Below are 24536 nucleotides of genomic sequence, written 5' to 3'. Positions count from 1 at the left end.
AGAGGCAATAAGTGTGAGAAAGGAAGCTACAAGGACTGAGACCAGAGAGAGGAACAGGAAAGTAATGGAGGGAAACCGGGAGACTGTTACTGGATGCAGCAGGGAAAGATGGATAGAGACACTGACAGGCAGAGCTGGACCAGGAGGCTTTGGCGAGGAGGCATACGGAGACTGAGGACGGTGACTGGGAGTAGAAGCTAATGCCCAGTGAAGCCTGTTCCCCTGGAGACAGAGCCATCCTCCGGCCACACATAATGACACATGCCTCTGTGTGTTGTGCCCCTGTACTGTCACAGTCGCTTACCCTCTGTAAGAAGCCATGTCAACATTGCTGTGCAAAGCTGGAGACGTCTGCAGTCTCCTCTTCAACACAGCCAGGCCACAGCCAGAAGCATAGAAACTGCTTCCAGAACAAGAGGGAAAAAGAAACGGGAACACATCTTTTTCTTTTAATGTGGTTAAAGCATGCATCACCATTTTTAGAGTTCTTTTCATTTTCTTTTATAAACTCATAGGTCAGGGGTTCGAGTGAGGAGGAAAAGGCAGGAAGTCCTAGAAAGAAGACTTGAGAAGGGTCATGGGTTTCAGATATTAAAACATAAATAAATAGGTGAGAGAGAGAGAGACGGAGAGGGAGAGGGAGAGGGGGGGGGGAGAAAGAGAACTTAGTGTCCAGCAGAGACACTGGTGAAGGCTGCCAAACCCCTGTGGACTTGAGTTTGATCCTTCAGACCCTCTAGGTGGAGAGAATTCCTGCAAGTTGTCCCCTATTCTTTTTTTTTTTTTTTTTTTTTTTTTTCTTTTTTCTGAGACAGGGTTTCTCTGTATAGCCCTGGCTGTCCTGGAACTCACTTTATAGACCAGGCTGGCCTCGAACTCAGAAATCCGCCTGTCTCTGCCTCCCGAGTGCTGGGATTAAAGGCATGCGCCACCACACCTGGCACAAGTTGTCCCCTAATTGCCACACTTTGCATTGCGGCACGCGAGTGCCCCCACCAAAAGAAAAAATACACACACACACACACACACACACACACACACACACACACACGTATGTATGTATGTATGTTAGTGTGTGTGTGTGTGTGTGTTCGCGCAAACGTTTTATAATAAAAAGGTGCAGTGAGACCGGTTTATGGACTGCTTAAAATCGAGGTTTAAGCAATGGTCTACATGCAGGGTGTGTGAGGGAGACATTTTGGTTTCTTCAGAATGTGGTTTTAGCCTAGTAGGGGAGCCTGGCTCAGGCTGTGCAAAAACAAGCCCCAAGTGTAAGGCTACTTAGCCTCTCACTTGAACAACGTTACACTCATAGATGTTCATGTAAAGGTGGGCTGCTAGACAACTTGTGTGACCCAGAGACACTGGCCTGGGAAACCAAGGGTTGGAGGGCCTCGCCCCCCAAACCTGACGCTCAATCAGCCTAAGAGGTCCCAAGTTCGCTAGTTCTCCCAGCTTAGCAATGTCAGAGGGCGCTCACTCACAGGGTGGTTCTTCTGAGCCTGGCTTGGGGGGCGGGGAGGGAGAACGAGACGGGAAAGATGAGCGGACAGCGAGGAGAAAGGGAAGGGCAGTGGGCGCATCGGCCAGGTCCGGGAGCTCGCGGCCCTCGGGGGCCCCCCGGACGGGCGCCTCGGGTGCGGCGCGTGTGCTTGCGGGCGGGGCGGGCGGCGGCCAATCCGGGCGGGCGGCCGGGAAGGGGCGGGGCTTGTGAGCTCCGGCTCCGCGAGTCCTCCTTTTTTGCACACACACGAATACAAAGAGCCATACGACCTTCGAGTATCCTTTTTCCATTTTTTTTCCTCCTTCATCTTGTGTGCGTTTTCCAAATTTTTAAAAATAGAGATCTGTGGCAGTGCTGGGGTGAGGAAACTGTTGCTAAGGGGAATTTGCTCTTTTCCCCATTTCTTTTCCTGTCTCTCTTTCTCTTTCTTTTTCCTGGTCGAGGTTTAAAAATATACCAAGTTGAGAAGCCGTGTGCAACTGTTCCCAGACCAATTTACAGATTTTTTTTTTCTTTTTGGATCACATTTTAAGAATTGGTAAATTTTGTGGTTGAAGGATTTAAATTTTAGTCGCTTGGGGAAGTATAGATTTGTTTTTAATCGGGTTAAAGCGATAATGTGAATTTCTACCACAGGCAACAGAGAGATTTGAGGTGCCCTCACAAAGCCTTTGGCATGTATTTTAGACACACTCACTCAGAACCAAAACCAAGTGCTGTAGCAGCAATGTAGCAGCGAGTGTGACAGGCCAATAGATTAAATATACTGGGTTATTTTAATTGGGACACTCATTTCCCAGGAGAGAAGGGAAAGCTCTCTCACAGTGTTTTGCACACACAATTTCATGAGGACATTTGTGTGTATGTACACTTAAAACATACCATTTCGTATGGATTCATCTTGTGGTTTATTCTTTGTATTTATGTAAAGTATGTGTATATGTGCTGTTATCGGATTTTATTTTTAAAGTGTTTTCATTTGATTTTATGTGTGTAAAATAGACCTTAGGATGTTTTTTCCCCTCTGTGTTCCCAAATGTGATCAAAACAGGATTTCAAATGCAAAGTAAAGCGTAGAGGAAATCCTGCACTTAGCATACTTAAGAACTTTCATCCTATTGGAATTTACCTTCTTTTCTGCTTCTTTTTATATCAGATTAGTGAATAATTAAATAATTGCCCCAAAGCCTGCAGTCAGTGTGTTTGGCAAACGAAGTGGGGGGGACGGGGACTGAGTGTGTAGTCCAGAGCCTTTTAGTGACTTTTTAAATGCTTTTGGTTTTTTATTGGTTTTCCTTCCTAAACATGCAACTGTGTATATTTTAGCCTTTATGAGTAGTTTTGGGGGGAGGTACCAGAAGGGAATCTCCTGGCATTTTGACAAAGTGACCTTTTATTGGTTGGGATTTGTTTGGAAAACTCCACATCTGGGAAAGTGTGTGAGACAATATTCTAGTCCAGTTACTGAACGGGGGTGGGGGTGGGGTCCTGGGAGGGGTACTTGGGGTAGGGGCAAGAGGAGGCAAACGCAAAACCCAGGAGGGATAAGAAATACAATGTGATTGTTATTTTGCTTTCTGTGAATGCAAAGCTTCCCCCATATCGTCACATTTTTGGAAAAGTGTGTGTGCATTGAAGGACTGTTGCCTGGGGCAGAGGCCCCCCTTCCCTTGGGAGTTCTATGCTGAGACAGGCTTATTAAGAGTTAGACAGGATTTGCCCAAATCCAGTCTGTGTTTAAAGACTTGAGTGAAAACATTATAGTGTATGTGGATGGCAATCAGGGTCGGTTACAATGTTGTAACCGGGAGATTAAAGTGCAAGTTTTCACTACAACCAAACCCCCGTGCTTCTTAGTTCAGTGTTGTGTAGAGACAGCATTTAAAGACACCTAAACAATACCTGCAGTATAATTTATACTAATAAGGAGAATGCCCTGGCTCAGGTTGACTAGACTTATTTACAGTGACTTTTTATTTCCCAGCAATACAAACCAGATTGGGACACAATGATTACTGGTCCCAGGGTGGACCTTCCGCAAGTTTAGACAATGCATATCTTTGAAATGTAGTTATATTCTAGCGAACTTAGTGACCCCAGGAGTGATGGTAACTTTTGTTATCCTTTTGAAGGCTCAGGCACCACAGTAGGCATCACATGTTAACTAACATGACTTCTAAGTCCTAAGACAATAGTTGCCAGCCAGTTTAGCTTAGACTACGTCTTGCGATCTAGGCTCGTCGCCAAGGTCGGTTTTGTTTTGTCTTGTTTTGTTTTGTTTGTGAGAGAGGAATCCATCCCATGGATTGGCTTGGTTAGTTTGACAGTTTTACCAAAGAAGAGCAAATCTATAATACTGAGTGGATTTTGCTGAGAATCCAAAAGCAAACCGAATTAAGGAGGAACTGCTACTTGGCAACTAGAACCCGAAAGCTCAGTAACTGAGGGAGGCATGGAACCCAAAAATCAGCCCAACCAAATTCATTTGCAGCCTCTGTACTTACAGTCGTGTACACACAACTGTAGAGCACCAAGGCACAAAGGCGAGTAAACAGTAAACCAAAATGGCGCCCGGCGTCCTTGAAAAAGCCTCTCTTGGTCGTGTCCCTCCCTGAGGAGGCCCCTCCCTTCCCTCCGCCTCGTTGAGTGACTGGGAGCGCACGCCAATAGCGTCCCTGGCCCTGCATCCTTTTGGTTCAACCGCCTATCAGCGCGAGCCAGAGGGCAAGCGGGGCGGTGCCGCACCCCTTGCGCGCGCCGCCGGGTACACGGGCTCCGCGTTCTCGCGCGGCTGCGGCACACGGGTGCGGCAGTCTCGGAAACGAGGAGTTGGGGCCCCGGGGAGTGGGCTCTAGAGGCTGCCCTTGAGGTCCACTCGTGAGGACCCGGGGCCCTTCTTGCTCGATGGGACGCGGCCTCGAGGGCGGGCAGAGGCCAGCCTGCAGCTCCACTGCCTGTAGACCGAGCACCCATCTCTCTGGGATTGCGATGCAATTGCAGGCGCCCATCTGAGTCACGTTAAAGTAATAATCAGCATTGACTGGAGGCGCTGTGCACATGTGATAAAAGCCCTGGGATTTAGTTTTACATGTTCCCATGTCTTCATAAATGCAGTATATCAGGTATAGTCTAGGGCAACTGAAAACTTACATCTTGCCAAGTTAATTTTTAAAATTATACTGCCAAATAGACCTGAAAACCTGTTACAAATAGAGCATAGTGGTGTACACCAGTAATTCTGGCTCTCCAAGGCTAATGCAGGAGGCTTGCCACGGTTTTGAGGCCAGCTTGTTCTACATAGTTCGAGGTCTGGGAGGGCTGGAGAGTTTGCTCAGTAGTAGAGGACCCTGGTTCAGTTCCCAGGTGGCTCATAGAACTCCAGCGTCCCATGGGAACCACTTCTGACTTCCTTGGGCACCAGGCACGGCAACTGCTCACTTGCCTGTGGTGTAACTAACATGCACTCAAGGAAATACCCAGATATGTAAGAAAGAAATCTTCAAAAAATTTTAAATTAAAAAAAAAAATAAAAGAATTACATGCTGATAACAGGAGGAGGGGAGAGGCACACACTCCCATTCCTGGGAGAGAAGAAAGGAAGGGAGAGTGTAATTTTCTGATTACAGGGAAGGCACTTGTTTCCAAGCCCATTCAGCCCAGTGTCTGGGCAGTTCTGTTTTGTACCTGATAATGAGGTCTTAGATGTTCTGCAGATCGCTAGGTCACTGTTTTTGATTTTTGAGACAGGCTATCGTTGTGTAGCCCTGGCTGTCCTGGAATTAGCCCTGTAGACCATGTTGGTCTTGAACTGGCAGAGATCCTGGGGCCTCTGCCTTCAGAATGCTGGGATTAAAAGCATTCGCCATCACTGCCCACCCTAGACTGGTCCACTCTTAAAATATAGGGAAAGCAGATTTTATGGTAACTGCTCACTTGCTGTAGTGTGATAACTCCTTTCTGATAGAAATAGGTTTTAAGAAGACTTTCTAACAAGTGAGTCATTTTGTACCTTGAAATGGAGGAAACGGGGCTGACTGAGTGGGAGCTTTAAGGAACTATTTCCTTTTTATTTCCAGGGAAGATAGGAATTGCCTATCATAGGAAAGAAAGTCCATTTCTATCCTGACCCGAAAGAGTCAAAGGCCCATTGAGAGAACATAGATCTGAGGAACACCCTATCACATCCATCTGTTAAACTATAAGAAAACTGATTTTTCATACTTTGGAGGTAAACTCAGCCATGTAGAAAATTCACTCAGAATGCTTGAAAGCAAGCAAAGAAACGGCCAAGAATATGATGTATTTAGTCTTGAAGTAAAAAAAAAAGAAGTGTGACTCGGGAGGAAAGGGGTAGTTCAGATTACAGATGGCCTCACCCTGAACTGTTATGTTTAAAGATGAAGCTTTCTTTTTTTTTTTTTTTTTTTTTTTTGTGTGTGTGTGTGTGTGGGTTTTGGCTTTGGTGGTGGTGGTTGGTGGTGGTGTGTTTATGTGTGTGTCATTTTTTATTCTGTCTGGACTTCACCTTACTGTGTAATGGAGGATGACTTTTGAACTTCTGATTCTTTTGCCTCCACCCCTAGGTTCTGGGATAACTGGGGGCTAATACCATGAGGCTCTTATGTAGTGCTGGAGATTGGGCCCAGGGATCTTAGACAAGTACTGTAGTAACTGAGCCACATGACCAGCCCCATCCACTGCATTTTGTCTTGTTTTGGTATTTATTTCTTTGTGTTGGAGTTTTGCTATGTACTTCAGTCCAGCCTCAAACAGCTAAAGCTGTTCTCCAACCAACAGCAGTTGCACTGCCTCAAACTCTGGAGTGCTGGGATTACAGGTGTGAGTCCCTACACCTCGCTGAAAAATACAGTTTCCAAATTAATTTCACATGTATTAAAATTAGACTATCAGGTATGGGGGCAAATGCTTGTAATCTCAATGTTGGAAGAATGGAGGAAGGAAGATCAGGTATTCAAGTCAGTACTAAGTCACATAGCAAGTTCAAAGCCAGCCTGAGCTTCATGACATCTTGTCTCATAAAAGAACAAAACGCATAAGATCAGACAATAGTGAAATTACTCCTAAATGTGTTTAGTAAGCCTCATTTTGACATTTGTCATTCATGTTGTTGACTGTTCATTAGGTTGGGGGTTTTGTTGGTTAGATGGTCATAAGATTTCTCACTGTGACTGCACTTAGTGGTGCACAACTTTAATTACAGCACACTAGAGGCATAGGCGAATCTCTGTGCGTTCAAGGCTAGCCTGGTCTAAATAGCTAGAGCTTTGTAGCCAGAGTTCCGGGATAGCCAGAGCTACATAGAGAGACCCTGTCTGCACCCCCTCCTAAAAAAGAAATTCAAGTTGGGCATGATGACAATAGGTCATTGATCCCAGTAGAGGTAGAGGCAGCAGATCTCCATGACTTCAAGGCCAGCCTAGTCTATATAGCTACACAAATATCTATATATCTATATTTATATCTGTCGATATCTATCTCTCTATATATATGGGGGGAGGGGGAGAAGGAGACTTAAGAACAACCCCAACAAACAAACAAACAAAAAAACCTACATTAGCTGGGCGGTGGTGGTGCACGCCTTTAATACTAGCACTTGGGAGGCAGAGGCAGGCGGATTTCTGAGTTCGAGGCCAGCCTGGTCTACAGAGTGAGTTCAAGGACAGCCAGAGCTATATAGAGAAACCCTATCTCGCAAAAACAAACAAAGAACAACCCCGAAACAAGCAAATAAGAGTCAGGGTTGGTGTTCATTGTGGGCCTACAAAACTTAGTAATAATTATAATAAATAGTAATCCAGCTGCTATTTGTGGAGCACTGAGCTGGTGTCAGTATTTTATAGTTCTCTATTGACGGACAATCTTTTTTTTTTTTTTTTTTTTTTTTTTTTTTTAAAGATTTATTTATTTATTATATGTAAGTACACTGTAGCTGTCTTCAGACACTCCAGAAGAGGGCATCAGATCTTGTTACAGATGGTTGTGAGCCACCATGTGGTTGCTGGGATTTGAACTTCAGACCTTTGGAAGAGCAGTCGGGTGCTCTTACCCACTGAGCCATCTCACCAGCCCGACAATCTTTTTAAAACTTCTTATTTTTATGTGTGTGTGTGTGTGCTCGCGCATACGTGTGTGCATGTGCGCATGTGTTGGAAGCCAGAAGAGAGCAGTGGAACCCTTGGAGCTGAAGTTAGTTGTGAACTGCCTGACTGGGTGCTGGGATGTGAACTTAGGCCCTCTGGAAGAGAGCAAGTGCTTCACCTCTGAGCCACCTCTTCAGTCACCTTAATAGATAATCTGTATACAAATAAAGCAGGCAGAGATGAGAAAACCAGGACTTGGAGCTTTTCAGTTAGTTTGGTGGAGCACACGTGCAGTCTCACCACTGGGGAGACTACGGCAGGACCATAGAGTGGGTCTGAAATTAGCCTGGGAGTGCAGAGTGAGACTCTGACTTCAAAACACCCCTATTAAACAACACTACACAAATTCAGACATGCTGCTGTATGCCTATAACCCTAGCCCTGAGAAGGCTGAGGCAGGAGAATTGCTGTAAGTAAAGGCTTAAGTGGTAAGTTAAGCCCAGCCAGGGCTTTGCAGTAAGACCGAGAACCTCTCAAACATAAACCCCTATAACTTTCTTTTTCTCACAAGATCCATGTTTAACATCTTTGCATCATGTTGGCTTTAAAAAAACATCTCATAGGGCCTGGTGGCACATGCCTTTGATCCCAGCACTCTGGAGGCAGAAGCAGGAGGGATTTCTATGAGTTCAAGCAAGGCCAGTCAGGTCTACAAAAGGAATTCCAACTTCCAGAACAGCCAGTGCTGTACACAGAGAAACCCTGTCTCAAACAACAAACCAAACCAAATAAGCAAACCCCTCAGGAGTGGAGAGACAGCAGACTGAGGGAGACTCGCTGTGTAACCATGAGAACCTGATTTCAGACCAGAGCACCCTTGTAACAAGCGGGCTGAGCCTGTAACACCGGCACTGTAGAAAGCAGAGGTGGCAGAGACAGGAAGATTGCCGGTAATTGCTATCTGACATCCTAGCTGGAAAAAACCTGAGAGTGCTAGTTTCAGGGAGAGACTCTGCCTCAAAAATACATACATACATACATACATACATACATACATACATACATACATACATACATACATACAAGATGGAGAATGTTGGAGGCAGGCTTCCTCTGGTCCCTAGAACACCCACAATAAACCACACTCGTGAATGCACACCCAGTATAGATCCTAAAAGAGAATACATTGTATAAATGATCCATCCACAAGTTGCTGTGGATTTGCCTTTTAATTTCCTTTGACCTTGAGCTTCGATTTGATTTAACCTTTAGTTCCAACTTCAGCTGGGCTTCCAGTGACTCTAATGGCAGGGAAGCTGCAAATGGATTTAGATGTACTATTTATGTATATGGATGTTTTGTCAGCATGCATGTCCGAACACCAGGAGAGGCCATTGCATCCCTTGGGAGGACAGTTATAGACAGTTGTGAGAGCCATGTGGGTGCTGGGAATTGAACTCAGGACCTTTGGAGCAGCCGCCCATGCTCTTAACTGATATGCAATCTTTCTAGCCCCTGAAGTTTTTATAGTGAATGTGTAGTCAAGGAAAGCTACTTTTTCAATATAAAGGGAGAAAGAACAAACTTAAAACTTTTTAATTATTATTTTGTTTGTTTAAGACAGGGTCTCATTACATAGCCCCGGATGTCCTGGAACTAACTCACTATATAGGCCAGGCTGGCCTAGAACTCACAGAGATCTGCCTGCTTCACCACATCTGGCCTAGACATGGCCTATTTAGTAACTAAATATAATTAAAATGCACTGTCAGTCTGTGTTTTAGTATCTCAGAGGCACTGCCAGCATAGTTCTTGTTTCTTAAGTGGCACTTGCTGCCTGACCTATAATCCCAGGACTCAAAGGCTAGGATGAGCTGATGCCCGAGCTGGGCAAGTGAATTCAGGACATCCATGGCTCCATAGCAAGACCCAGTCTTAGAAACAAAAGCGTGCTGTGGCAGTGGCTCGCTGGCTAAAACACTTGCTGTTCTTGCAGAGGACCCAGGCTTGATTCCTAGCACCCACAGGGAGGCTCACCACCTTCTGTAACTCCAGGTCCAGACCCTCCCAAGACACAGACCTACACGCAGGCAAAACACCCATACACACAGAAGAAAATAATAAGAAGGAAAATTAGAACTAATAAACTTAAAGTGAGCAGGCTGATTAAAAAAGAACCAAGAATTCAATATATAGCAAATTCATTTTAATTATGATGCTATGGTAAATTACAGTGTAAAATGGAAATGTATTTGTCAGGGAATTTGTAAATACACTTTCGATTTTGTCATTTACAGAGCTTCAGGCTGAAACATTCTTTTCCTGTAATCAAACATCATTTAGAAAATACCAATATTTAAGTTCCTTGGTGCGTTCTCAGTGACTCGGTACCTCCTAGCCCCCAGCCCTCCGCTCCTGTAGTAGTTTAGGTACTTAAATAGGGTATTCCAGAGAGAGGCAGTGTGGTTTATTGCTGCCATCCCTGTTTCTCTCTGTTAGGCGGGTCCCCTTGGCTATCTAGACTAGATATTCCTGTCGGATACCGCCTCTTCCTTTAAGGATCCCAAGAAATGGAGATGAGAGATGGCAGAAGTGACTTTAGGGGTTGCTGAATGGTGAACTCAAGACATCTGGCTCCCTTTGTCAGGGGCTTGAGACCCAGCAATGTCGTTCTGAGAGTGCTCCAGGACAGCCCAGCCCCAGTTCCTAGACCTAGACTGAAGTTCATTTCCCTATCCCACCCCTCAGCATTGAAGATGCAGTACTGCGAGGTTGACTGAAGGTGGCGCCATTTTCATGTGATTCCAACACACTCGGGAGACTGAGGCAGGAGGGTTGGCTTCCTGATGAATACAGGCTAACCAGGACCACATCGCAAGACGGAAAGAGACCAGCATTGTGGCCCGGCCTATAATCTCAGTTCAGGAGGCAGAGGCAGGTAGATCTCTATAAGACTGAGGCCAGCCTGGTCTATTGTAGTGAGACCTTATCTCAAACTACTAATAAATAAATAGGGTAGGAGCATGGTGGCAAATGTCTATAGTCCCAGCGTGTGGGAGGTGGAGGCAGGAGTTATCCTATGTTTAAGGTCAGCTTCTGCTACACTGATTTTTTTGTTTGTTTGTTTTGAGGTAGGGTTTCTCTGCGTAGTCTTGGCTGCCCTGCAACTCACTCGGTAGACCAGGCTGGTCTTGAACCTAGATTCCAGTAGCAATCAAGGGCTAGATTCCAGTAGGGCTGGCTGGAATTTAGACGCCCCCCCCCCCTTTAGTACATACCTTTGATTCCTAAAGATGAAGGTAAGGTTAGTTCGTAGAAGAAAGTGACGTCTAACTGAGGGGCAGGCAACGTCAAATCAGAGAAAGATTTGACAAAATGAGTCAGAACTAGGGTATGTCCAACTCTCATGGGAAGAGCACAGGAAAGAGGCTGTTGTTAAAGAAAAAGGAGAGAAAAGGTATGCGGGATGATGAGGTCAGGCAGAGCAGTGGGGTCAGGAGCTGTGAGAAACTGGGTGATTAGTCAGCCTGGAAGATTAGATTGTACAGAGGCTAGAAGCTTGCAGCCTAGGCCCAGGGATAATTAGAACAGAGAAGGAAACACTCTGGGCCCAGACCAAGCTGTGTATCCACACCGCTTGGGTACGGCTCTCTTCTCATCACTTCATCAGAGGAAACACAAGGGACATTTACAGGTATCCGCTTAAATATATATGCGGCTGAATAGCAATAACCAGGTTCTGCTTTCTTCTTTGACCATAAAAAAAAGGCACACAAGTTCCCTGCGCTTCTCTTCTCTGGCCCTGGCTACTATTTGTTTCCTAGCGTTGTGTTGATGAGACCACTCATACGAAGTGCTCTGAGCACTCTAAAGAACGGTGTCAATTAGTAAGATGCAATATTGTTATTAGAGAAATGACGGGGATCAGAGAGAAAAGAGGAAATAGACCTTCATTTTTCTAATCTTTTCATCTTTCCTGGTGTCCCTTTTCTGTTCCCTGGGCTGCAGTGGGCTTTGGGAGTGTCCTTGCTTGATCGCAAGGAGAGTGCCTTGAATCCCCTCCCACTACACATCAGGAAGACCTTTGGCTTTGTTTTTCACTCTTTCAGTGAAGGCCGTGGGACACCATTGTGCTGCGTACTTAGGGAGTACAGGACCTGCTAATGGAAAGCTGAGGAGAAGCAACCATGGACCTGCTAGGCTACTCCTCCACAGAACCCACAGCCCGGAGCCCCATCTCTTCTGACCACCGTCTATGAAGCGCATCCCTGGCGAAGGCCAGTTACTTGGAGCACTTGTGAAGCGACCTATTAGAGTGTGCACAGTTACCTGCGTCTATCAACTATGTCCTTTAGTGCCACCATTCTTTTCTCCCCTCCCAGTGGCAGTGAAGCCAGATGCTGCTGCTGTGCCTGTAAGAGCGAGACTAGCCAGGGCAGCACGGGTTCTCAGGGCGGGAATCCTCCCGCCAGTACCCCCATCACAGTGACTGGACATGGCCTGGCGGTCCAAAGCTCTGAACAGCTCCTGCACATTATCTACCAGCGGGTGGACAAGGCAGTGGGTCTGGCTGAGGCCGCCCTGGGGCTTGCGCGGGCCAACAATGAGTTGTTAAAACAGCTCCAGGAAGAAGTGGGTGAGCTACGGCAGGGGAAAGTGTGCACCGCTGATGAAGATAGGGAGAGCCGGGCCCGCACCCCACCACCCGAAGAGCCTGGAGTGCTCAAGGGAAGTCCAGGAGAAGCCAGCAACTCTCTGCCTGCCATGGAGGAGGAGTGTGATAGCGTGGGCAGTGGCGTGCAGGTGGTGATCGAGGAGCTGCGGCAACTGGGGGCTGCCTCCACCGTTGGGCAGGGGCCCTTGGGCTTCTTCGCAGCCCCCCAGAGAGATGCGCGCCTTCCAGGGTGCACTCTGGCTGCGGTAGAGGGAGCTCCGCTGCTCAACCCGGTGAGTAACCCACAGTGTGGTTGGTCTACCCGAGCTGCTGGGAATGCAGATCATATGCCTCTTTCTCTTTCCCTCTTTAAACCATTCTTTTATTTGTATCTGTGATAAGATAGAAGTGAATCAAATTTCCTCCATTTTCAGGGGTAGCTAGCACTCGTTTCCACCCTGAGCCTTTTTGCAGGAGGTCATTTTTGGTGCGTGTGGCTTCCCGTTTTCTTAACAGCTCTGCCTGGCATCTCCCCCCCCCCCCCCCCCGCAGCTGTCTCGGCTGTTCCACCAACTCCCGACTTTCCTGGCGAGAATGCCTGCCATGCACAGACAGCTCATTCATATTTTATCACGGCCTTTGCTTGCCAAAAAGGGCTTCAGTACAGAGATGAAAGTGTGGAGGGGAAGCGAGGCAAAGGTGGAGAGAGGGAAAAGACAAGGATGCTAGACCGCAGGTGCAGGGAAGACGTGGAAATGAGCGGTCTGGGGAAGGTGCCGAGAAGCAAGGTGGATCTATGAAGGAGGTTGTTTATTTGGTGGTGATGATTGACAGGACCTCACTCTCTTGCCCAAGCTGGCCTGGAACTCAGTACCCCTGCTGGCCTCAAACTTGCAGCCATCCTTCCACTTCAGACTCCCAAGTGCGGCATTTCAGGCATAAACCACCATTCCTGGTTTCAAGAGAATCTATTTGGAAAAAGATAAAGTGGAGGGCAGGGGGTTGAGGGAAAGAAATTAAAATGTGAGCATTGTACCGAGCGTGGTGGCTCTTGCCTTTAATTGCTTTTGAAGACTTAGTTTTAATTTTTAACTACGTGTGTATGGGGGATGGGAGGCATGTGCACATGGGTGCAGTTGCAGGGGGAGGCCAGGAGAGGGAGTCAAGATCTCCTAGAGCTATAATTAATAGGCTGCTATCAGCCATTCAATGTGGGTGTTGAGACACAAACTCAGGTCCTCTGGAAGAACAGTGTATACTCTTAACCACTAAGCCATCTCTCCAGCCTCCTTCAGTCTCCTCCCCTTTTACTCTTTCTTTCTTCCTTCCTTCCTTCCTTCCTTCCTTCCTTCCTTCCTTCCTTCCTTCCTTCCTTCTTTTCTTTCTTTCTTTCTTTCTTTCTTTCTTTCTTTCTTTCTTTCTTTCTTTTTTGAGCAGGGTTTCTCTGTAATCCTGGCTGTTCCTGAACTCTTTGTAGATCAGGCTGGCCTTGAGCTCACCAGAGTTCTGCCTCCTGAGCACTGGAATTAAAGGCATGTGTCACCACCACCCAGCCAATTACTTGCTTTTAATACCAGCACCCAGGAGGCAGAGGCAGATGAATCTCTGTGAGCTGAAGGGCATCATGGTGTACATGGTGAGTTCTAGGCCAGCCAGGACCATGTACTGATATTCTGTCTCAAAAAGGGGGTTTGGGGGGGACAGACATAGAGGGCGTCACAGGAGGATCATCATGACTTTGAGGCCAGCCTGGGCTTCAGCATAGGGAGTTCCAGGCCTGTCTGAACTAAATATAGAAATCCTATCTAAAACAGGGAAGGGAGAGACTAGAATGATGATGGCTCAGCGGTTAAGAGTGCTTACAGCTTTTCCAAAGGATCTAAGTTCAGTTCCCAGCTCCCGTGTTGGATGGCTCCTAACACTAGCTGCAAAGGGATCTGATGCCTTTGGCCTCCTGGGAGCTATCCTCACATGTTCATACTCACACACGCACACACACACACACACATACACACACACACACACACACACACACACGTAATTTAAAAGGATAAAGAGTACCTCAGAGAGCAGAGGAGGAAGGGAAGCAAGCGTATTATGGGCAGGAAAAGACATAGACATACATTGTGATATTTCAGTTTTTCACTGTTCAAGGGTCATATGAAGAAGAAAAGCCTGGCCAAATAGAATCAGAACCACAGAAAGGCACGCAGGGAAGAGAAGGAGATGGAAGGATGACAGAGATCACAGAGACAGCGAGTAACAGATGTACTGCCCTCAATGGCCGCAGCAAAGTTTTCAGCTCTCCCTTTCCCTCCATCTGCCGGCTTTCTTCCCTCCTGACCCCAGCTAGGTCACCATACCCGGTAAACGGTAAAGGTCACAGCACATGGGGTGAATGAAAGTGTGGGAACTCCCAGCCCATCTGCTGAACGTGAGGAAGGTGAGCACCTAGACCTATCCCCTCCATGCTAGCCTCTCATCAACCACAATTGGCTGTTGCTGTCCTAAAGGCTTCCATTTGTAGTCCTGGTTATTGTTCCTCAGCCTCTCTGCCTGGCCTGAGCAGCTGGGGACAGTGGAGACCCAGGCCAGGTGGTGCTCTCCGCACTAGGCTTCTTTCAGTCAGGGAAGGAAGGCTTCCAGGCTGACAGGATGGAATTAGCTTTCAGATTTCACAGCACAGAAAGCAAGCAGCTCACAGGTCTATAAATCTCAGCCGCCTCCTCCGCTTCTTTCTGTACGTGTGTGGTTCCCCCCAGTTTCACCGTTTTGTTTTCTTGGCTGCAAAAATCCACACTCCCTTCCTTCCTTCCCCCTCCCGCTCCCTCCTTCCCTGCCCTGCATGCCCTTGACTGCACAGTCAGCTGGGTGTTAGGGCTGTGACTGTGGGCTGTGGTCCAGCCCAGATTGGCCCTGCCAGGGGACTAGAAGGCCGGTGAGGTTTTGATCTGTCTTTCCTCTCGTTCCCCTTGTGTTACTGTTGTTACTGTTTTCTTGTCTTGTTTCCGGTGCTGCTTGGTCTCCCTTGTTATCAATTCCTCCCCTGCTTCCTTTCTGACAAAGGCTAATCTAGACACGTTTCTTGTTTTGACTGTTTTTTTGTTTTTTTGTTTGTTTTCTGAGACAGGGTTTCTCTGTGTAACAGCCCTGGCTGTTCTGGAACTCACTCTGTAGATCAGGCTGTCCTGGAACTCACAGAGGTCCAGCTGCCTCGGCCTCCCGAGCACCACCCCTACTTGGTGACACATATACTCAAGAATATACCATAAGTAACTGTTCACGTAGACGGTCGTAGCATGCCCAATTCATGTAAGATGTTCTGTGATAAAAACCCAACACTCGGGGCTGGTGAGATGGCTCAGTGGGTAAAAGCACCTGACTGCTCTTCTGAAGGTCCGAAGTTCAAATCCCAGCAACCACATGGTGGCTCACAACCACCTGTAATGAGATCTGATGCCCTCTTCTGGTGTGTCTGAAGACAGCTACGGTGTACTTACATTAAATAAATAAATAAATCTTAAAAAAACAAAAACAAAACCAAAAAAACCCAACACTCCAGATCATGTTCTCAGAAGAACAATTTCCCCAGAGCTGGGGAGACAGCTCAGTGGCCAAGAGCACTGGCTGCTCTTCCAGAGGACCCAGGTTCAATTCCTTAGCACCCACTTGGTGACACACAGCCATCTGTAACCCCAGTTCTAGGGGATCTGACACCACCTTCTGGCTTCTACAAGCATTGGATGCATGTGGTCCACACACATACATCAGACAAAATACTCGTACACCTATGAGAAAGAAAAAAAGAATGATCTGCCTGATGTTCTCATAGACGAAACAAACCATTGACACGGAAGTCTGCTGTCCTGGCTCCACCTCTTGCTTTTTTCACTATTCTTGGCCAAGAATGGTGGTGAACCAGGTCCTCTTCCGCCTAGCTGGTAACAGACTGTTCTTATGTCCTTAGATGGCAGACGACTATGTGGCCTCTGAGGGTTCAATACAACGAGTGCTGGTCCCCGCTTATGCCAAACAGCTTTCGCCAGCCACACAATTGGCTATCCAGAGGGCATCCTCAGAGACAGGCCCAGAAAGTGGAACCAAGCTGCCCGCAACGCGCCCTGAGGGTGTGCTCGGCTCTGCAGCTCTGGACAGTGCCTTGGACGAGTCAGGCGCTGGAGGCGCTGGGGAATTGAGCCGCTCTCTTGGATTTGTTGGCTCCCCATGCAGGATCCGAGGGACTGGCCAGAAAAACTCCAGGCGGAAGCGAGATCTGGTGCTCTCCGTAAGTGAACTCAGTTTCAATCATTTTTTTTTCTCTTCAGTTTGAAGAGAGGAAATAAAGAGTGGGTTGACTTGAAGCCTCCAGATAGAATGAATAGTGTCCTAAATCCTACAGGAATGGGAAGGATAAAGAGAGGCCTTACTGCATAACCTGGAGCATTGGCAAGGCCTTTCCATTGCCTTGTCTTTCAGGCTTGTCTAGGTAGAATGGTGTCGTTCTTCTAGAGAGAGGAAAATTGCATCTCTCAAAACCCTGATGGGAAGATTTTTAGGGTTAAGCACGCTGATCACCAAAGGGTGATGTTTTGTCCAGTGTTCAGGCTAAGTATCTAGGAGCATCTTGAGTGTCTAGGAAAGCTAGATTGTCACGAAAGTAGTCTCAAGTCTCAAGTGCAGACTGCCCCGTCAGTCGAAGCTCTGGAGAACCCACTCACCCTGAGAGCTCACAGCAGGACTGGCTAGCAAGACTGCCTAACACTCTCTTGGAGAGGATGGGAGCCCGGGGGACACACTGCTGAGCTGGGAGCCCCAGCACAGCAGCCAGCTGGAACCTGAAGAACTTGTAAAGCAGTGATTCTCAGCCTGGAGTAACTGCCCTCCAGGGCCACGTGCAATGACTTTTCAGACTCTCGTCACTGGTGGGTGGGAAGAGGGGAAATGGTGCTTACTTCCAGTGAGTAGAAGCCAGACACTCTACCGAGTGACCCAAGGTCTACATTCCAGCTCAACACGTCGATAGTGCAGAGCTTGAGAGATTTTCTTCTGGTTGAGTGTAGTCTCTTGGATCAACTCTGAGCTCAAGGGCTTTGTGAGGATTTGGGGCTTTTTTTGTTTGTTTGTTTGTTTGCTTGTTTGTTTGAAACAGGGCCTCATGAAACTTTGAGTAGCCTCATTCCCTACCGAGCTGAGGCTGCCCTTGACCTCCTGGTCCTCTCGATTTTGCCTCACAAGTGCTGGCTAAAATTATAAGCATATGCATATCGCCATACCCAGCTTCCTATGAATTCTGTTTACTTACGTATTTAGAAGCAGTTGGAGTTAATTAAATATAAAAGAGATAAGGGCTCCTTACAGAAGCTCTGGTTGGCTGTAACTTGTTATATAGATCAAGCTGGACTCAAACTCACAGAGATACTCCTGCCTTTGCCTTCTGAATTCTGGGATAAAGGGCATGTGCCAGCATTACTGGACTTTCATATAGATTTTAAATATTTTTATTTTTATTTTTTTTTATTTATATTTTTTTGGTTTTTTGAGACAGGGTTTCTCTGTGTAGCCCTGGCTGTCCTGGAACTCACTCTGTAAACCAGGCTGGCCTCGAACTCAGAAATCCGCCTGCCTCTGCCTCCCAAGTGCTGGGATCAAAGGTGTGCGCCACCACCGCCCAGCTTAAATATTTTTAAATTTATTTATATGTGTGTGTATACCAGATGTGTTCAGGAGTCTTTAGTGGCCAGAAGGTGTTCTGTTCCCTGGAGCCAGAATTACATGCAGTTATGAGTATCTCAGTGTGAGTGATAGCCATCAAATTTGGGTGGGTCCTCTGGAAGAGCAGCCAGGGCTCTTTTCTTTCTTTTTTTTTTTTTTTAAGATTTATTTTATTTATGAGTACACTGTAGCTGTCTTCAGACACAGCAGAAGAGGGTATCAGATCCCATTACAGATGGTTGTGAGCCACCATGTGGTTGCTGGGAATTGTTCTAGAAGAGCATTTAGTGCTCTTTTAACTGCTGAGTCATCTCCAGCCCTTCTTAATGAATTAAAAAACTTTTTTCTTAAATTTGTGTGTGTGTTTGTGTGTGTACATGTGTGTGTTTGTGTGTGTACATGTGTGTGTGTATGTGTGAGTGTGTGTGTGTATGTTTGTGTGTGAGTGTGTCTGTGTGTGTGTGTATGTATGAGTGTTCCACATAAGTTTATGTACCCCCAGAGGCCAAAACAGGATGTCAGATCCCTTGTAGCCACAGTCTGAGGCAGTGTGAGTCACCTGACATGGATGCTGGGAACTGAACTTGGGTTCTCTGGAAGATCAGCAAGCCAGCCCTTTAATTTAGATTTTAAGTACTAGTGTTAAGAGAAAGGAAGTTACTCAGGAGGGGAGGGAAAGAAAAACCATTTGGAAAATATATGGAAAGCCAAGGTAGGAGAATATTGAGTCTGAGGCTAGCCTAGGCTACAAGGTAAGTTTTGATTGAGGCCAGCCCTGGCAATATAGCAAGACTATTTCAAAAAAATAAAGGGAAAAAAAGTATTGAGGAAGACTGTTGACTTGCAGGGAAAGAATGGTTGCAAGGCCTTACTTAGTGTGTGCCAGTGTTTAGTTCTGGAAAGAGCCCAGGAGCTCCTCTCCAGTCTGCTGGGACGCCTGTGGATTGCTGCAAGGGACCCTGTGTACAAAAGGACTCTCCTCGGTGTTTAAGCCTTTGGAATGGTGCAGATGCCGGCCACCCTTGGGCAAGCGTATTTATTTTTAGCTCACTCGGGAGGTAGATGAGCCGGCAGCTTTTTCTGCTTTAACACTGTCTAGAGGATTTCCCTTTGCACTTCCAAACTACTTGACTTGGAAGACAGGCAGTCGCTTTTCCTTTTCTGAGAACTCACACTTCTTACAAAACCCATTTGCCTTCTCCTTTGTGATCCCTAACATTTGGACTTTAATTTCTAGATTTTTGTTTGTTTGTTTGTTTTCTTTTGGTTCGGTTTTAATTTCTCAAGGGAAGGTCTCTGTGTAGCCCTGGCTGTCCTAGAACTCACTTTGTAGACCAGGCTGGCCTCAAACTCAAATAGATCCTCCTGCTTCTCCCTCCAGAGTGCTAGAACTAAAGGTCTATATAGTTTTTTGTTTAGTTTTTGTTTTTGTTTTTGTTTTTGTTTTTTTTTTGTATCAGCCGCCCAAATGCTGAGATTACAGTCTTGAGCCACCATACCTGACTTCTAAGTGGTAAAATAAAACTGTGTGGTATTTGGGGCTAAGACAGCACCGGTGCACTTTGAAGAGTGGAGGCTGGAACCACTAAAAGCTGGAACAGACGTTCCTATTTTGTATGATCACTTAATAGAGATGGGGGAATAGGTTGGGGATTTCTAAATAGGGCGATATCCATTTGGGATTGTGTATCCCACTGGCTGTAGGGGCTTGGGATGGAAATATAATTAGAAAAAAAAAACAAAGCTAAATGTAACAGAAGTAAATACCTTGAATTAAAGCTCAAAATGTCAGCCTGGTATGGTGGCACACGCCTTTAATCCCAGCAATTGGGAGGCAGAGGCAGGCAGATTTCTGAGTTCGAGGCCAGCCTGGTCTACAGAGTGAGTTCCAGGACAGCCAGGGTTACACAGAGAAACCCACCCACCCTCCCCCAAAAAAGAAAAAAAATCTATTTATGTATTTTTATACTTATGGGTGTTTTGTCCACATATGTCTGTGCATCATGTGCCCTTGGAGGACAGAAAGGGTATCAGAACTTGTGGAATTGGAGTTGCTGGTGGTTGTGAGCTGTCACATGGGTACTGGGAATCAAACTCAGGTCCTCTGGAAGAACACCCAGTGTTCTAACCATTGGGCCATCTCTCCAGCCTCCAACAAAACTTTTTACTAAAAATGTCCATTTGGGGGGCCAAGCATGATGCACACCTTTAATCCCAGCACTCGGGAGGCAGAGGCAGGCAGATTTCTAGGAGTTCAAAACCTACATAGTAAGTTCCAGGACAGCTAGGGCTATGTAGAGAGATCCTGTCTCAAAAACAAAACAAAACAAAAACAAAAGAAAGCAAAGATGTTCAGTAGGTCCCATCTGTGGCAGTGCTAGGGAGGCAGAGGTAAGCAGACGTCTTGGGTTCGAGGCCAGCCAGGGCTACATAGACCCTGTCTCCAAAACAACAAAACAACAAAAAAGGAAAATGTTCAGTAGAATAAACTGACTTAGGAGAATAGATGGCTGGAAAAATGGCTCAGGGTTAAGAATGCTTACTGCTAGTCCCCTATACTGGGGCATAGAACCTTCACAGAACGGGCTGGCGAGATGGCTCAGTGGTTAAGAGCACCAACTGTTCTTCCGAAGGTCCCAAGTTCAAATCCTAGCAACCACATGGTGGCTCACAACCATCCGTAATGAAATCTGATGCCCTCTTCTGGAGTATCTGAGGATAGCTACAGTGTACTTACATATAATAAATAAATGTTTAAAAAAAAAAAAAGAATGCTTACTGCTTTTGCAAAGGACATGGGTTAGATTCCTAACACCCACATAACTCACAGCCATCTATAATACCAGTTCCAGATCTGTTGCCTCTTCTGACCTCTGTGGGTTCCTGCACACATATCTTGGGTGTACATGCATATACTCAGGCATATGTGTGCGCAAGCACACGTGCGCGCATGCACACACACACACACACACACAATTAAGTAAATACTTTTTTTTTTAAAAGAAGAGACGTGTATGAGTAAACTTGACAGCTTGGTGCCATGAAAGAGAGCGCTCCAGCCTCCAGGGCTCTTTCCAGTTTCCATTTCTGTTGTTGTAAATTTGTGGGTTTCAAGTCTTCTAGGTGTACTTCTCAGACTTGTAATAACTTTTTTCATTTTCTTCCCAGGCTGTCCGGAAACTTGCTCTGTAGACCAGGCTGGCCACTTGCCTCTCTGTGGCACTCAGAGGCCTCCTGAGTGCTGGGGTTAAAGGCCTGTGCCACCACACCAAAGTAGTGGGTCATCAATTAATAGATAGTATCGGAATACACCTATACCAAAGAAATATAGAAAGCTGGGCGTGGTGGCACCTCCCTGTAATCCCAGCACGCATGCGGGTACTAAAGGCATGAAGAGCGGGTGTGTGTGTGTGTGTGTGTGTGTGTGTGTGTGTGTGTTCAGGACCAGCCTGGCCACATGAGAAGTTTGCAGCCATCCTGGGCTACAAGAAATTTTGGCTTAAAAAAGAAAAGCAAAACTGTAAATGCTAACAGATAGCTCTTTAGTTAAGAAAGGACATAGTAAAAGATGGTGCCTAGGAAGCAGAAGTGACTCAGCCAGAGAACCCACACTCATGGAGACAATGCTTCTTCACCTTGGGACCAGAGGAATGTTTGCTTGTCTGTTCCTGACCTGACTCTTTCTCCCCTCCCCTAGAAACTGGTCCACAATGTGCATAACCACATCACCAATGACAAGAGATTCAATGGGTCAGAAAGGTACGGTTTCTTGGGGGGAAGAAGTTTACGGGGTGCTTTGCTGAGAGGGAAGTGGGACAGGGGAGATGCTTGTATGGTACCAAGGACTTTACTACAAAGCTAACTCATTCTAAGTGTGTCTCTTTCCTCTGGTGCTTCAAAAGTCGTCAGCCTTACTCTTTTTTCCCTCCTCCGTGACAGCATTAAGTCGTCTTGGAATATTTCAGTAGTGAAGTTCCTTCTGGAAAAGCTCAAGCAGGAGCTGATGGTGAGCCCCCACAATTACACAGACAAGGAGCTGAAGGGTAAGGACGCTGACCCCCTCTGCTTTGGCTTCTGCTTGCCCCTTCTACTCCCTGTCCTTGGTCGGGAGGGAGGAAGCATGGGGATGATTTAGGTGGCATTAAAATAATGCACTATGAGGGCCAGAGAGGTAGCTTAGTGGTTAAGAGCATTGACTGCTCTTCCAAAGGTCCTGAGTTCAAATCCCAGCAACCACATGGTGGCTCACAACCATCTATACTGGGATCTGATGCCCTCTTATGTAATTCAGGTGTACATGCAGATAGAGCATATAGTATATATATATTTTAAATAGCTCATGACAACTCTGTATGTTACCTCATACCTGTGATTCCAAGGCTAGCGCCTCAGGCAAGAGGCTCTCTTCAAACCATAAGCCTTCTTTCCAAACCAGAAGCCAGCCCTTTTGACCCTGAATACTATGTCCTAGGGCCAAAAAAAATGACTCATGGGAAAGCCCAGGCTGCTGAGCGGTGGTTCTAACTGTCCATTCAGCAAGCACTGTACGGGCTGGGGACCCTTGTTCAAGAAGATTCTGTTTCTTGCTGTCTCCCTTCCCTAGGAGCCTGTGTGGCCTACTTCCTTACCAAGAGGCGAGAGTACCGCAATTCTCTCAACCCTTTCAAAGGCCTAAAGGAGAAAGAGGAGAAGAAACTTCGAAGTCGCCGATACCGGGTAGGCCTTCCTTTCAAGATCTGAAACCCTAGTTCCCAATGAGCTGTAATGTGAGGGACAGGCCAAAGGGTACAGTAGCTGAGAACAGGGTTGGCAGACTGGAGGTTAGACAGGCAGGTGGAGGGTGAGCCCACTCCAACCAGGACCTGACTTGAACACTGGTCTCCTTCAGGCACAGAATTGTTTACGTTTCCTTTATCCCGACATAAACCGTTTCTACAAACCAATGGTCTAATTCTCCCAATCCCTGCCCTGGGTCCTACCTTACTTAGCTTTTCGCCAATCGATCCAGTATCATGAGGCACTTCGGACCCGAGGACCAGCACCTGTGGAAGGACGTGACAGAAGAGCTGATGTCCGACGAGGAGGACAGTCTTAATGAGCCAGGTGTGTGGGTGGCCCGCTCGCCCCGATTCAGGGCCCAGCGCCTCACAGAGCTCTGCTACCACCTGGATGCTAACTCTAAGCACGGCACCAAAGCCAACCGCGTCTACGGGCCTCCCTCAGACAGACTGCCTTCTGTGGAGGCCCAACTCCTTCCTCCCGAGCTGTACAACCCCAATTTCCAAGAAGACGAAGGAGGGGGCAATGAGAAAGGACCTGTCTCCCCATCTTATGACCAGCCCCACAAGACATCCTGTCCTGACTTGAACTCGTTTATTGAAATCAAGGTGGAAAAGGATGAATACACTCTATAACAAGGCTAACTGGCTCCTCCCACTCTCCACATCCTGGAAAGGATGGCTCGGATTGGTAAAAGAAAATCTGCTTTTCTTAACATAGTTTCCACTTGAAGTGGAATAGCAGAACTTATGTAGAAGGCAGGGGAGGTCTTTCTCCCTGTGAATGGCAGCCCAGAAAATGTTTATCCCTAAGTATAAACAGTGCCTCAGAGGAGCCTGGGATGCAAAGGAGGATGGGCCAAAGAAACATGAGGCCTTGATCCATGTCGTGAGGCCTTGATCCATGTCGTGAGGCCTTGATCCATGTCCCCTCTCTGATTTGGTTTGCCCCCCACTCTCCCACCCCACCCCACCCCACTGTACCCCACAGCTCAGGAGAAACATTGCTGGTCTTGTGCTGCCCCGGAGGCTGAAGAGAGCAGTCCAGGGTCATACTGCCCCCTGGTGGGAAGTTTCAGTCATGGGCTTTCTAGTCTGAGCAGGGAATTATGGGCTTACCGCTATTTGGAATTAGGATGTAGATATGATAGTTATTGTTTGGATTTTTTAAATGATAGTTATTGTTTGTTGGATTATATGAGAAAAGTTTATTATTTCCATATTACACGTGAGGAAATTAAAGCTTAAACATTTTTCCTGTTGTTGGGCTTAGTGGCACACGCTTAGGATTCCAGCATTTCAGAGCTGAAACTGGAAGGCTGCTGTGGCTCCAAGGACAACCGGAGCTATCTAGTGAGTTCCTGGGTCGCCTGGGCTATACAGTGAAATCCTGCCTCAAAAAACAAAAGCAAAACCAGTCAGGCATGGTGGCACATGCCTTTAATCCCAGCACTCAGGAGATAGAAGCAGGTGGGTTTCTATGAATTCCACACCAACCCAGTCTACAAAGTGAGACCTTGTCTCAAAACAAACAATGGAAACAAACAGCACAAACAAAACCACTCCTGTGCCTCACTGACAGCTTCTCTTCCATTCTTATGATCAAGAAACACAGCTTTGTAGGCATCTCTTAGTCCTGCCAGCCAATCTGTAGTCAGAGGAAGGTGTATGTATATGCACACACAAACATTCCAAATGGATTATGAAGTAAAACAGCTCTAAACTCAGTTTGTCATTCAACAAACATTAAGACTGAGTGTGGTGGGCTTGTAATTCTGGCAATAGGG

The 24536-nt window shown here is 46.7% G+C and overlaps 1 protein-coding gene across 5 annotated transcripts; it reads left to right on the top strand.

The window, feature by feature from the left end:
- Positions 1 to 1566: 1566 nt before the first annotated feature.
- On the top strand, positions 1567 to 24004 carry 4931414P19Rik (RIKEN cDNA 4931414P19 gene). 5 transcript variants are annotated; one of them, XM_006519619.4, is made up of 7 exons: positions 1567 to 1590; positions 11715 to 12552; positions 16227 to 16544; positions 21669 to 21730; positions 21911 to 22014; positions 22575 to 22687; positions 22960 to 24004. In XM_006519619.4, exons 2-7 carry the CDS (start codon positions 11950 to 11952, stop codon positions 23383 to 23385), a joined length of 1626 nt encoding a protein of 541 aa, XP_006519682.1. In that variant the 5' UTR covers positions 1567 to 1590; positions 11715 to 11949; the 3' UTR covers positions 23386 to 24004. The 5 variants fall into 5 exon arrangements, with proteins under 5 accessions (XP_006519682.1, XP_006519681.1, NP_083166.1 ...); XM_006519618.4 differs by lacking the exon at positions 1567 to 1590 and adding an exon at positions 1733 to 1816; NM_028890.2 differs by lacking the exon at positions 1567 to 1590 and adding an exon at positions 1758 to 1863 and having other exon boundaries at positions 22960 to 24003.
- Positions 24005 to 24536: the final 532 nt, after the last annotated feature.

The sequence above is a fragment of the Mus musculus genome, chromosome 14 (genome assembly GCF_000001635.26).
Source record: "Mus musculus strain C57BL/6J chromosome 14, GRCm38.p6 C57BL/6J".
Classification (NCBI taxonomy): Eukaryota; Metazoa; Chordata; class Mammalia; order Rodentia; family Muridae; genus Mus; species Mus musculus.
This window is presented reverse-complemented; position numbering and strand designations above follow the sequence as displayed.

Bases quoted from the DNA above. Each gene is read 5' to 3' on its own strand.
- 4931414P19Rik (XM_006519619.4), top strand. From the start codon at position 11,950: ATGTCCTTTAGTGCCACCATTCTTTTCTCCCCTCCCAGTGGCAGTGAA. The intron at 16,545-21,668 runs GTAAGTGAACTC...CCCCTCCCCTAG, and splicing joins AGCGAGATCTGGTGCTCTCC to AAACTGGTCCACAATGTGCA. The intron at 22,015-22,574 runs GTAAGGACGCTG...TCCCTTCCCTAG, and splicing joins CACAGACAAGGAGCTGAAGG to GAGCCTGTGTGGCCTACTTC.